General features: G+C 39.6%; 1 protein-coding gene across 5 annotated transcripts in view; it reads right to left on the bottom strand.

Moving 5' to 3' along the window:
* Positions 1–12,500, bottom strand: part of LOC138014291 (neuronal cell adhesion molecule-like) — a 73,348-nt gene that overhangs the window by 12,030 nt on the left and 48,818 nt on the right. For all 5 annotated transcript variants that reach the window (XM_068861340.1, XM_068861337.1, XM_068861336.1 and 2 more), the window contains 3 exons: positions 11,330–11,605; positions 9,906–10,223; positions 892–1,043 (listed from right to left, as the gene is read on the bottom strand). In XM_068861340.1, coding sequence (XP_068717441.1) covers positions 892–1,043; positions 9,906–10,223; positions 11,330–11,605 — 746 coding nt within the window. The remainder of the gene's footprint in view (positions 1–891; positions 1,044–9,905; positions 10,224–11,329; positions 11,606–12,500) is intronic.

Genomic DNA, 12,500 nt, shown 5'->3' with positions numbered 1-12,500 from the left:
TTTGTTGAGCAACAAATGTTGCAACATGTTGAACCGTGTATCATCGGCTTTCAGGCAAAAAGAAAGCCGGTGATTACTTTAATGAAAGGTCCTAAAACTTTGGCCGCCCCAACAAAAGCAGTACAAACATTTTATCATCCGAAAATGTTTCATGACGTATATTAAAGCAAAAGGTGAAAATTATTCCAATTGAAAGCCCTTCACGACCACGAGGGCAGACCGTTTTTCGATGCTTGAACCCAATGTTACAGCCCTGCGAAAAATTCCCGCCAATTTTAACAAAATGTTTATTGTCCCCGTCCCCCATGAGAAATGCAGTTACATACCACTTACTAAACAAGTTCGAGGTCCGTACTGTAAGCGCGAAGCGCGCGGGCCATAAATCAACGGGAAAAAACGAGGATCCGTAACTTACAGTACGGACTGAGAAAACGACGTTAGTAAGATATTTATTATCTCTGAGGTTAACCGGCGCGCGGGCAAGGAAACTAGTCAAAGTGAAGCGGAAGGTTCAACTGCCACAAAGAATGCCGTGCCAAAATCCCAAAAACTGTTAAGTTTGAAATAGTTGCTTGCAAGATTCAAACAGTTTTCAGTACAAGTTTATGCAACAGAAATGACATAAAAAGCCCGCTAGATGATGTTTTGTCGAAATTTTAAATTTAGCGGGCTGTACAGCGGGCCGTACTGTAGAGTACGACCCGCTAATTTAGCCAATTACGGCGCGCGCACTATCTGAGAGATATAATAAAAAAGCTTAATTCCACGGCCTTGATGTCCCCGTTCTCTTCCCGCTAAATACTGCGTGGGTCGGAGGATCGTGATTTAATTGACGTCAGGAACATGATATTCCCTTATACCACAACTGAGTAAAGTAAAAGCTGTCCTTACTTCATTATTGAGCTGATAATTAGCTCTTCTCCACTGCTTCTGTTTGAAGAAAACTAGGATTGTAACTAGCAGAAGAAGAATTGCTGCTACAGCAATGCTGACAGCAGACCAGAGAAATGTGGACGTGTTGTCCGTCCTGGCATCCGGTTTACCTATTGAAAGTATATTGCATTTGGTAAATGTAAACAATGATTTCAGTTGAAGAAAAAAAAAATCCACTTACTTTGAGGAGTCTTTCAGGGCCAAAGCAAAAAAGAGTACAACTCAAGGCAATTTTATCTCTTGTTTAGCTAACAGTGTGTCCAGGGAATGCCCCAAAACAACGCCCCAGAATGTGTCCAGGATCAGGCTTGAGAATTTCAAGTTCATCGCCCTCGAATTCCTCCGTTAGTTAATTGCTAAAGGGATTTTTTTTTTAATCCTCAAGATCTGACTTCAAAGTACATTGAAATCATGGTGGGTAATTTACTTACAAGTGTAAATGTATTCAAATATAAAACCGATGAAATTTCTGATCAGATTTTGCGCGAAAGCTCGATATGATTATCGTCACACGTGGAAATCGCGTCGTTGCTCTACGTTAGCCTGGGACCACACAAACATAAAGCAAAATGACTTGTTATTTCATCGGTGTTTACATGATAAACAGAACATTACATGACCGCTTGGAGATACGAAATTCCTCTTCTCGTGTTGAAAAATATCAACACTCACAGAGAAATCTCATATCTCCGCGCGGCCATATCATATCCGCTACGAAGGTCAGGGGCCTAGTCAGGGTGGTTTAGGCTGTTATCAACCGCGCATGCACACCTCTGTGACCAGGGTTCAACCCTGGCTTCGGGTCGTATGTGGGCTAATTTTCAGTCGATCTCTATCTGACACCGAAGGTTTTTCTCTGGGTTCTCCGCTTTTCCTCCCTCATCAAAATCGACTCTCAGTCAATAGCCCTTATTCACGATAGCCGCCATGTTGGTTTTGAAATTGTCTTGCAAATTAGCCATGTGTTATGCTGGGGAGCAAACATTGCAATTAAGGCAAATTGAGGAAAATCGGCTCGTCGAAATATTGAATTAACATTGCTAAAAGTACATTTTAGAGTTTAGAATTAAGTACCTTTTACAATAATTTTATATCTTTTGATTGCCTCGGACATTTTGACTTTCTACTTTGTTATCTGCTCATTTTTCACTAAAAAAACATCGAAGTAACTTGCGTAAGCATTCTATTTTACTAATTAGGTGATAAGCATTTAATGAACGTGAAACAAATCATCTGTGTGGCTAAGATGTTCGTGATAATCTCTCGAACTTGTGTTTTTTGCCCCCTCAGATATGTAAGTCCAACATGGCGGCTATCGTGAATAAGGTCTATTACATCCTGCTGCGCGCGGATACCCTCGACAGGGATAACCTCTGGTATCCTTCCTTTTAATTGAATTAAATGAATAAAGATGGTATTATTAAGTTCGTAGGTTCGAGTCCTGCTAAGGAGTCGTCGTTTTTCCCGACTTTCCCCGAGTCAATATCGAAAAATAAATCTCTTCATTTCATTCATCGGGGTTGACATTCAACATTTCTTTCGGTACAATCGCGAATATGCTACTTTTAGACAATTTAGATCCTTGCAGTATGGCATGACATTTGTCATATAAACCTATCGGTAGTTTAATGGCCTTGTTCTCGAACTTGCCGTGAATTCGTGGGATCGACCCCTGCAAAGAAAACAACGGACTTTTTCCGAGAATCTCCTTGTCAACACCGAAATATAAATCTCTTCATCGGACGTACCGCGAAAACCGTAACAAAATTATTGAATGTTTCCGTTCACCATAATTATATGGTAGTAGATTCCAACAAGTGTCCCACAAATTCCTACGGATTCCTGAAATGATGTCATATTTTCCTGCAAGGATAACCACGTGGTTACCGAAGCAGTTTTCCGAATAATGGCGGAAAGGGAGAAAAGTTTGTCTTTGGTTGACAAATGTTTGCGAAGTGCGATTTAGGGGTGAATTGGAGAAATGATCGCATTAACTAGGCTTTCACGGGATTCGAACCCGCGACCTCTGTGATACTGGTGCGGTTCTTACCTACTGAGCCATGAAGCCACCCAAATCACAGGTAACCCAGGCTCACTGTGTGCGTCACGTAGGTATTAAAATATAGAGAACATATGAGTCGAAGTTTAGGTCTGAAAATTTGTATAATAAGTTCTGGAGGGAGAGGAGTCCCAAATTGCTAAAAACAAAACTCACTGAGCAATCTGGGACTCTCCTCCCTCCAGGGAAACATGTATTCCCCTCGTCACCAGGTGTCCCGAGTTCAGTGCCATTTTAAATTGGACACTTCGCGAGGACAACGCTTTCGGGCCGCCATTTTAGCAGGTCAACTTATACGTTCTACGGAGCCTGGTGGCTTCGCGTTGCTACCTGGAGATGCTTCAGTGGATTCATGGTTTAGAGAAATTCCTGTTCCACGAACCTGGTGTGTTTATTTAGCGACTGGATTCGATTTTCACGAAAAAAATCGTGCTTGTTTTGGGTCGATCGGAGTTCTTAAGCTGGCTTCTGTCTCCTACCTTGTCACTATACTATGAAGGAAGGTGAACGGGGACCATTTTCCCCGAAACTTCGTGTGCGTATTAAAGACAACAACAGCTCACCACATGGTAAGTTTTATCGATTTTTATTTCCATTTTCTAGCAAATTTTCAGACCTAAACTTCGACTCATATGTTCTCTATATTTTAATACCTACGTGACGCACACAGTGAGCCTGGGTTACCTGTGCCCAAATGAGAGCAGGCCAATAATCGTTTTCACGGTTAGTTTTTCTCATTTGCATTACAATGTAATCAAACGAGAATGCGAGGCAATTTCGGGTTAAAACTACAAAATAGCCCGAAATTGCCTCACATACATGCTAGATTATATTGTAATGCAAATGAGAAAAGGGCTATTTGTTGTGAAGGCGGTCGGAAGCTTGTGCTTCTGCTGCTGCAATAGTGAGAACCTGGCAAGATATTTTGGATTAACCTGACTGTTTGCATGGATATTCATCCTCATCCTGGACCGATCACTACTCGATTTCAACAATTTCAAACTATCGCTCAATCATTTGTAATAGCGGGTAATTTAAATTCAAGACCAACTACATCAAACAGAATTCTTGGATTTCACATGACGTCACGGCCGCCATGTTGGTGTCCCCAAACAATGAAATGGCGGCCATGTTGGTGTCCCGATCCAATCCTCCGGGAATTGAAAGCTATTATTATGCTAACGTCTTCTTTTGTTTTCGTTGAAAAACATGGCTGTTGATCACGTGAGTGAAACCCAAGAATAAATTACTCCAGGAATCAACTATTTCGTCTAAATCGAAATACACCGTTTCGTCTGATGTTTTTACGCATTTAAAACAACTTGAAATTCTCAAGACTCGTCATTGCAGAGGTGGTCGTCGAGTTTTTTTGTTGTTTTTTTTTTTTTTTAGATTTTAACAGTATACCTACTAGGATTACTCGTACAAGGCGAAATTTCTCTTTTACTCGTAATTATCGATCCGTAAATAATAACAACCTTGTACCACTCCATCGTACCTCGACGATTTCTAACGACCTGTCTACTGTGCATGCTAGTTCTTACAACTTTACCTGCTCTGTGATTAACGCTAGATCTCTTCGTAATAAATCACTTAAAATTAAAGACATGGTTGTTGATAATTCGGTTGATATCTTGGCTATTGCGGTGACTTGGCTTCGTCGCCATAGCGATGACGCTACATATGGTGAAATATATCCGTCTGGTTACCGGTTTGTACACAATCCTTGACTTGAATGAAACGGTGGTGAAGTTGGACTTTCATTTAAATTTACTCTCAATGTGAAAACTAGAATGCCTAACGAATCGTTTCGAAGCTTTGAATATCTTGATGCTTCCTTCATGAACCTCAGATCCGTAAGGATTATCGCCGTTTATCGCCCACCTGTTTCAGCTATAGTAATGGTTTGAATGTTGACCTATTTATGGATGAATTTTCAACTCTGCTTGAAGCAGAAGTTCCGTGCAGCGTTGAACTTTTTCGATTTTCATGTTGATGTCGCTGATGACAATAATGTTTTCAAGTTCACATCTTTACTAAACACAACACGTCAACGTATCTATGCGCGGTTTGGGACATACTCTGGACTTAATCATCGCAAGATCTAGCATAGTTGGTGATTTTCTTAACAACCTTCGCATTTTTGAGCAGCCTCTCTCTCTCTGATCACAAGGTTAATGCGTTTCATCTTAAGCTCAAAAGCCACTTACGGACGTTCGCGCGAAAATCTTCCCACATTGAAATTTGTTTCATTTATCGCCTGAGGTTAGGTCATTTTTTCTTTTCAAAAATGAAAAGGAAAAAAAACGGGGGGGGGGGGTCCCCGACTTTGTTACGGAATTAAAAGGCAAGGAAAAATGTCCTAATTTCGATTGATAGGTCATCATAACAAGATGTAGCCTCATCTACTCATTCGTTGAAAATCTTCAAAATAATATGTTAGAGTGGATGTTTCTGTGCTTAGAAATATAGGAGTGGGTTTTTTAGGTAATTGCATGCCGCTGGGGATGTCTTTAACAGTAGAGTTAATCCTCAACGAGCATTTTAGCGAGCGCTACCTGTTGTAACCACTTCTGGAACTCAGGACACAAGGAAAGAAAACACTTGAGAAAAGATTACTTCTTACATTGTGGTTTTCTTTTTCATTTAATCACATTTTTTAGATTGTAAGAAGAGCAAGTGATTCATGCCTTTAAAAAATAGGGGTCACCGATGATCTAAACGAGTAAAATCGATGTGATGTTGCGAAGCTCTTGGAAAATTTAGTTTGTCACGATTTTGCGTGACCTGCCGGAGAAGGACTGGAGGAAAGGTTTTTGCAAAAAAAATAATAATAAAAAATTACTCGAGCATAGCAACGAAGTTTCAAGCAGGCGTTATCTTTATTTGATTAGTGTTCTGTATCATATCTCTCCATTGCCGTCTTTCTCATCTTCTGGAGTGTGGTTTTTGTGATATACAATCTCTGGCTGTTTCCTCTTAGGTCGGCACTATTCAAGTGCATAAGAAGGAGAAGATAATTCTGCTCTACTTTTATGAAAGTAAAGGGAAAGAACTTCAAAAACATTGGTTTATTTTGAACTAAAAAGTTCGTAACGTAACCCCTTTTTTTTTTTTTTAATGCAACGTCGGTGACTAAAACTAACTTTCCTCGAGTTTTTAAAACTTTTAACCATTACTCGATTAGTGACCTTCTTCCAGCCTCCCGGACCTTTCTCTTTAACGTTTCATGATAAATTTGAAATAAATGTGCCATTCTTTAGCCGACCTGGAAATTTTTCCCTGGCGTTTTTCTCGGCATAAGATCTTAACTAATGCTTGAGGTAATGCGTGACATATTAAAATACGTGTTACCTGCGCAGTAAAGTTGCGCACAAACAATTAGCGCGAACGTCCTTAAAACACGTAAAACTATCGTTTCTCCTTGATTAAAGAACTTTGACTTTGACAAGTTTAATGACATAATATCTCAATCAGAACGTTACTGTAGCACTACAAACTTGGATTTAAACTCCCTCACAGCTTCGTATGAGACTGTCACCGTAGATGCTCTTGAACAACTGGCTCCATTAAAGACCAGGACTATTACAATCAAATTACGTGCACTCTGGTACACTGACGAAATAGCCGATGCTAAGAGACAACGACGAAGATTTGAGAGGAAGTGGCGATCAACTAAACTTGATGATGACAAACAAATATCTGCTACAGTGTAATGTTGTTAACCAGCTTCTACGTAAAGCTAAAGAATAGTATTATTCCACATTAATCGAGAAAAAATCAAGTGACACTAGAGCGCTATTCAGAGCTGCCAATGAACTTCTCAACAGCAATGCTGATTAATTTCACCCACATCTACAGATAATGAAGACCTTACTCAACCTCGTTCCCAGGGTCTCTCTTCTCTGCCTCCATTGTCGTTGAGAGAAGACCCTGGTTCACGCTGGTCACGTGGCACTCGTCGACAAACATTTTTCCACTAGGGTAGTGTTTTCGTTATATTTTGATCCCGCAACCGCACCTGGGCGAAAAAATATTCGTTTAACAAGGCATTTCTAAAATAAAAAGGTCAAAAGACCTGATGTTATATTCCCACAGGAGATGAATTCCCACAAAAGCGGTCAAACTAAAAGCAAGAGCTTTTGTGATCGACAAGACGACTTTAATGTCGAGCGGCGATTGACGTTCGCTTTAAAAAAAAATAATTTCGTTAGTAGCCAAAGTTGCTTCTTCAGAACGAACACTAACATAAAAGAATACACCAAACACTACGTTTGCTTGATAAAAATGTCTCTTTTATTTTACTGCGACTAAAAATATACACGCTATTAAAGCGCGGTGCAGTGGTAAAAAAAATCTTAACGACATCGACAATTTACACGAAGTTGTTGAAATATAAATATCATAAGTCAACCTGTCAACTCGCTCTACAAGATTGCGACCTTAGCAATCACGTTGTTTAACTTTCGAAAGAAAAACGAAAATCAAAGAACAAAATGAAATACCTGCACATGCTAATACAGTTTGATTTGATGGATTTGAGGTCGATATGTGACTCGAGAACTTAAATAACAACACACCGGCTGATCGCTGAACAAGTTTGTTTTCCATGGATAACCGTTTCGCTTGTTTTCTTGCTCGACAAAATCTTCTTTCCTTTAAAATTGTCGCAAACTATTAGCATTCTTCGTTGATCCGGACCTTCACACGGATGAAAACTTAAATAACGTGAGGATATTTTCTGTGGCGTCTGATCGATTTGACCACAACTTTTTTTCTTTCACATCGGGTTCCATATGTGTAGTACATATAATACTGCTGTCAAACGTTTTGTCAATGGTTATCTGGCCACAAAATCAATTGCGTGCTGATTCCCTTCTTTGCAATGTCCACAAAGCCTACATTGCCACCCGTCCCCTAACACACATTTCGCCAACCTCCCAGATTCTGGGAGACACGTGACCAGCGTGAACCAGGGTCTTCTCTCAACGACAATGGAGGCAGAGAAGAGAGACCCTGGGAACGAGGTTGGACCTTACTAATACGTTTGCATACTTTTTTTCAGTTAAAGATTCAGCGTATTTGCTCGCAAATTGCAGATCGACATCAGGGAACGATTTCACCAACATCTCCAGCTTATGAGGAAAGTACACATTGCTCGAAAAGATTGTCTTCATTTGAGCCACTAGATGATAATGGCATCTTGGATTTGATCAAGAAAAGCACTATGAAGTCCCGCTCTCTAGATCCTCTACCTGCAACAATTATGCGAAAATGCTACCCTATACTAGTTCCCATTTTAAAGAATACTGTCAATTTGTCACTCAAGTCTGGTAAGATGCCTAAAGAGCTCAAGTCTGCTATGATCATACCTCTCATCAAGAAACCTAATGCTGATACTGAAACCTTTAGTAACTTTCGTCCAGTCTCAAATCTACGATTTGTCTCCAAACTTATTGAGAAAGCAGCGTTCTTACAACTCAGCGATTACTTGATGCGCAATGGCTTACACGAGCACTTACAATCTGCTTACAAAGCCTTGCACAGCACAGAGACGGCATGAATTAGAGTTGTCATGCTGGTGCTGTTGGATATGTCTGCGGCTTTCGATACCGTCAATCACGAGATTTTTCGCAAGATTGCACCAGCAGTTCGGCATTAGTGATACCGCCTTGGATTGGTTTAAAGATTACCTACAAGATCGCACGCAATTTGTCAACATCGAGCATTCGCAGTCAACCCATCGTGATCTGTTAATAGGAGTGCCTCAGGGCTCCGTTTTGATAACTGTCCTGCATCTGATGTATAACATACCCATTCCGAAGTCATCAAAAAGCAGAAACTAAACTGCCATCATTACGCTGACGACACCCAGCTTTATGTGGCCTTCAACAGTGATGACATTGACTCGATTACTGACCGGATTGCTGACTGTGTATCTGACATTTGCTTGTGGAAGGAGCGAAACGAGCTAAAGCTTAACAAAGAGAAAACTGACTTATTATTAACTCACTCTACATTTCGGAATAGCCCTTCGCTGGACGAGATCATTCTTGGTTATGGCTAGAATAGTTACTAATCTTGGAATCATCTTTGACCAGGAAATATCGTTCAATGATCAGAGAATTGAGCTTGTTATCGCTTGTCACCCGTCATTTCGTTTATCCAATCAAATAAAGGACATTTGAATGGTTTCGTCTGAGTGGTTTTTCGTCACTCACACGCGCCTTATTATGTATGTAATCGATACGATTCTCCGTCAGTGCAGGAAGAAGCCCAAATACAAGAAAATGGCGTAAAAGTGGAATAATAATTAACAATTATTGGAGAAGTGTGAGCATGATAGCGATAATTATCAAGGCCAAAGTTGATGTTATCTGCCGAAGCCGAAGGCTGAGGCGGATAATACTAACTGAGGCCTTGATAAATATGGCTACCATGCGAAAACCAAATCCAATAATTGTTTCATTATACATATTCCCGAGCTGCGCTTGTAAAGATAATTCGTTCATTTCTTTAAATGAGCGGCAAATCAAAGAATGTTTCTGCGGTTGGCAGAGTCTGCTGGTTAATGTGTTAGGTGACGTCACGTCTGCATGCAAAAAACTGTTGTCTGTAGGTATGACGTCAATTCTACATATATAAAATATATTTTCGGTAGGTATGACGTAAGAGAAACAGAGCAAGCAAGAATTAGCTGCGTGCTTATAGCCAATCGAAATCGAGCTGGTGACACCAGTGTATCATAATACACCTTATTGAATGGTTTAACTTATAATACGGGCGGACATTTTTCTCGTTGCAACGAGCCAAATGTCCGCACGTATTACATGTTAAACTATTGAATGAGGTGTATTTATTTTCTCTTCATTGCTAACGTTCGGAAAACGACTATCGCAGAGATCAAACGTACCTGCAACTGTTGTAGTCTCTTTCTCCAGGAAGGTTATCGTTGCCTCTTCAGAAAGAGTGACTCCAACTGTGTTCATAGCTCTGCATCGGTAGTTTGGCATCTTCCTCTTTTTGTGAATTTTTAAGGTGAGAATTGACATGGTGCCATTTTGTGTGTAACCAGTTTCGTTGACGATTGTTGAGTTGTTTTCTAGCCAAGTTATCACGGGTTTAGGGGATCCCTCTGCAGCACATGTTATCGTTATGTCTGGAACAACATCATCATCAAGGGTAGCGGAAACATTTCTCGGATGTAAAAGGAAAACTGGCTTCATAAGGACTATAATAAGATTAATTAATGGAATCAGATTAATACAAAGTAAGAGAGGCATTTCCATATATTTATCTGACTGTGTTCTACTAAACCCATACAAACCTACGGAAATCAACAAAGTCGCACTGATTATCATCGTAGACAGGCTTCAGTATTCTTAGGTTTAGGTCCATTGATATGCTGTACAACTGAATCTTATTGCATGTGGTAAGTATTGCGTTTTAAAAGTATTGGCTTTTAGTAACTCTATAATAAGATTAATTGATCTGTACGGTGACCCGTAAGGGACATGGCATTTGGTGATCAGTTTTCCTGCTTTCAATTCAATTGCTTTCACAAACTCGAAATGTCGAGTTTGGAAACTGGTCAGTGTAAAATGCAGACTGCAGACTATGGCTAAAATGCAGATTACTGTTATAATTTGACTGTTGAAAAAGCCCAAACTCTTAGGCTTAATTACTGGGGCACCAACAATATTTAGGCTTAACTGTTAGCACTTGTAAAAGATTTGGGCTCTTACAACAGTTAAATTATAACATTAATCTGCATTTTAGCCCTAGTCTGCAGTCTGCATTTTTCATTGACCAGTTTCCAAACTCGAAATTTCGATTTTGTAAACGCAAACTTTCGAGTTTCTTAACTCGAAATTTTGAATTTGTGAACACAAAATTTCGAGTTTCAAAACTCAAAGTTTCGAGGTTGTAAACACAAGATTTCGAGTTTGCAAACTCAAAATTTCGAGTTTCTAAACTCAAAATTTCAAGTTTGAATATCTGATGACGAAATGCCATGTCCCTTACGGGCCACCGTACTTACCTGTTAGCTACATTATAACCTTAGTCTGAAGTCTGCATTTTACACTGACAAGTTTACAAACTCCGGCGAAATTTGAAGTTTGTGAAAACAAAAATTTCGAGTTCCTAAACTCGAAATTTCAAGTTTGTGAACACAAAATTTCGAGTTTGCAAATGCAAAATTTCAAGTTTGAAATTTGAAACAAGAAAACTGATCACGAAATGCCATGTCCCTTACAGGCCACCGTAATTTATGAAAATCCAGTTCAAATGTTGCTGAAAAATTCCAGTTTGTGGCCCAAACGGCACATTACGTACCTGTCAAAGTTACAGTACTAGACCTCTTGGAACCGAACCGGTTGCTTGCCTCGCACCAGTACTGTGCATGATCATCACTCAGAGTGAGGGAATGAAATGTTAGTGTAGACTGAGCTTTTACACCTTTTATGAAAGAACTTAAAAGATAGCCATCTTTGAACCAAGTAATGACTGGCCGAGGAACTCCTAAAGCTTGGCAAGTTAGAGTAGCTTCTTGTCCAATTATTGCACTGAACTGATTTGGTAGATCTACAGTAAAATATGGCTCCTGTGGCTCTGCAAATAAATAGAGAAAACTAAAACTAATTTAAAATTAAAAGAAAAGAAAAAAACTGGCCTTATAATTAACTAAAGCTGATTTGATATTTAACTTTCGGCCTCTCACCAAAAGTGCAGCAACTCCTTTGTTTGCTGTTGTTTGCTGTTGGTCTATGCTAGTTCCCTGATGGTCAGAAAACCTATTTGTCTTTAAAAATCCAACGAGGTAGAAATACAGGTATTCCTTAAAATTGTGTCGTCTCTTCATTTGTGTTTTATTTGTTTTTTGTCAAACAAAATGTTGCGGAGCATGCCCCTATTGAAAACAGGGTAAAGAATTCACCTTCTCCGCCACGAATGAAACATTTCGGATAAAACACTCTATGAACTGCACCTCAACGAACTTAGGAGGCTCGAAAGGGATTTCGGCTGAGCGACCGTGCGTAAGCCACACACGCAATTCTAAAAGCTGCTCGCGTCAGCTCACGATTCAAAATGGGTCACCAGAAATAAACAAATACCGCTAGTTTCGCTCACCTTTCTTCTAATTCCTATACATATGGAATATAAATAGAGATCTCCTATTCACGAAAGTAACGAAAATTGTACACAAACGGTTTCATGGTCACTTAAATCCGTTTGTGTTGGCCAGTAGCTTCACTCGCGCGTGCACTCGAATGAGAGGGTGACGCATGCGTAAATGCCATCTTGTAACCCCCTTATTTTTCCTGATTTTGCAACTTTATTCGCTTATATCTCAGCTTCCGGGCGGTGATTTTTTTTTCATTTTTCGCATGTTAGCTTAGATTAATTTAAAACGTTTGTCTTTCAAATTAAAATAAAAAATTCTGTAGGTGAAAAAAGAAATTAGCGACACATTTGAAAAAAACTTATTTTTCTGAAAATCTGACCT

Source organism: Montipora capricornis, chromosome 8 (genome assembly GCF_036669925.1).
Source record: "Montipora capricornis isolate CH-2021 chromosome 8, ASM3666992v2, whole genome shotgun sequence".
NCBI lineage: Eukaryota > Metazoa > Cnidaria > Anthozoa > Scleractinia > Acroporidae > Montipora > Montipora capricornis.
This window is presented reverse-complemented; position numbering and strand designations above follow the sequence as displayed.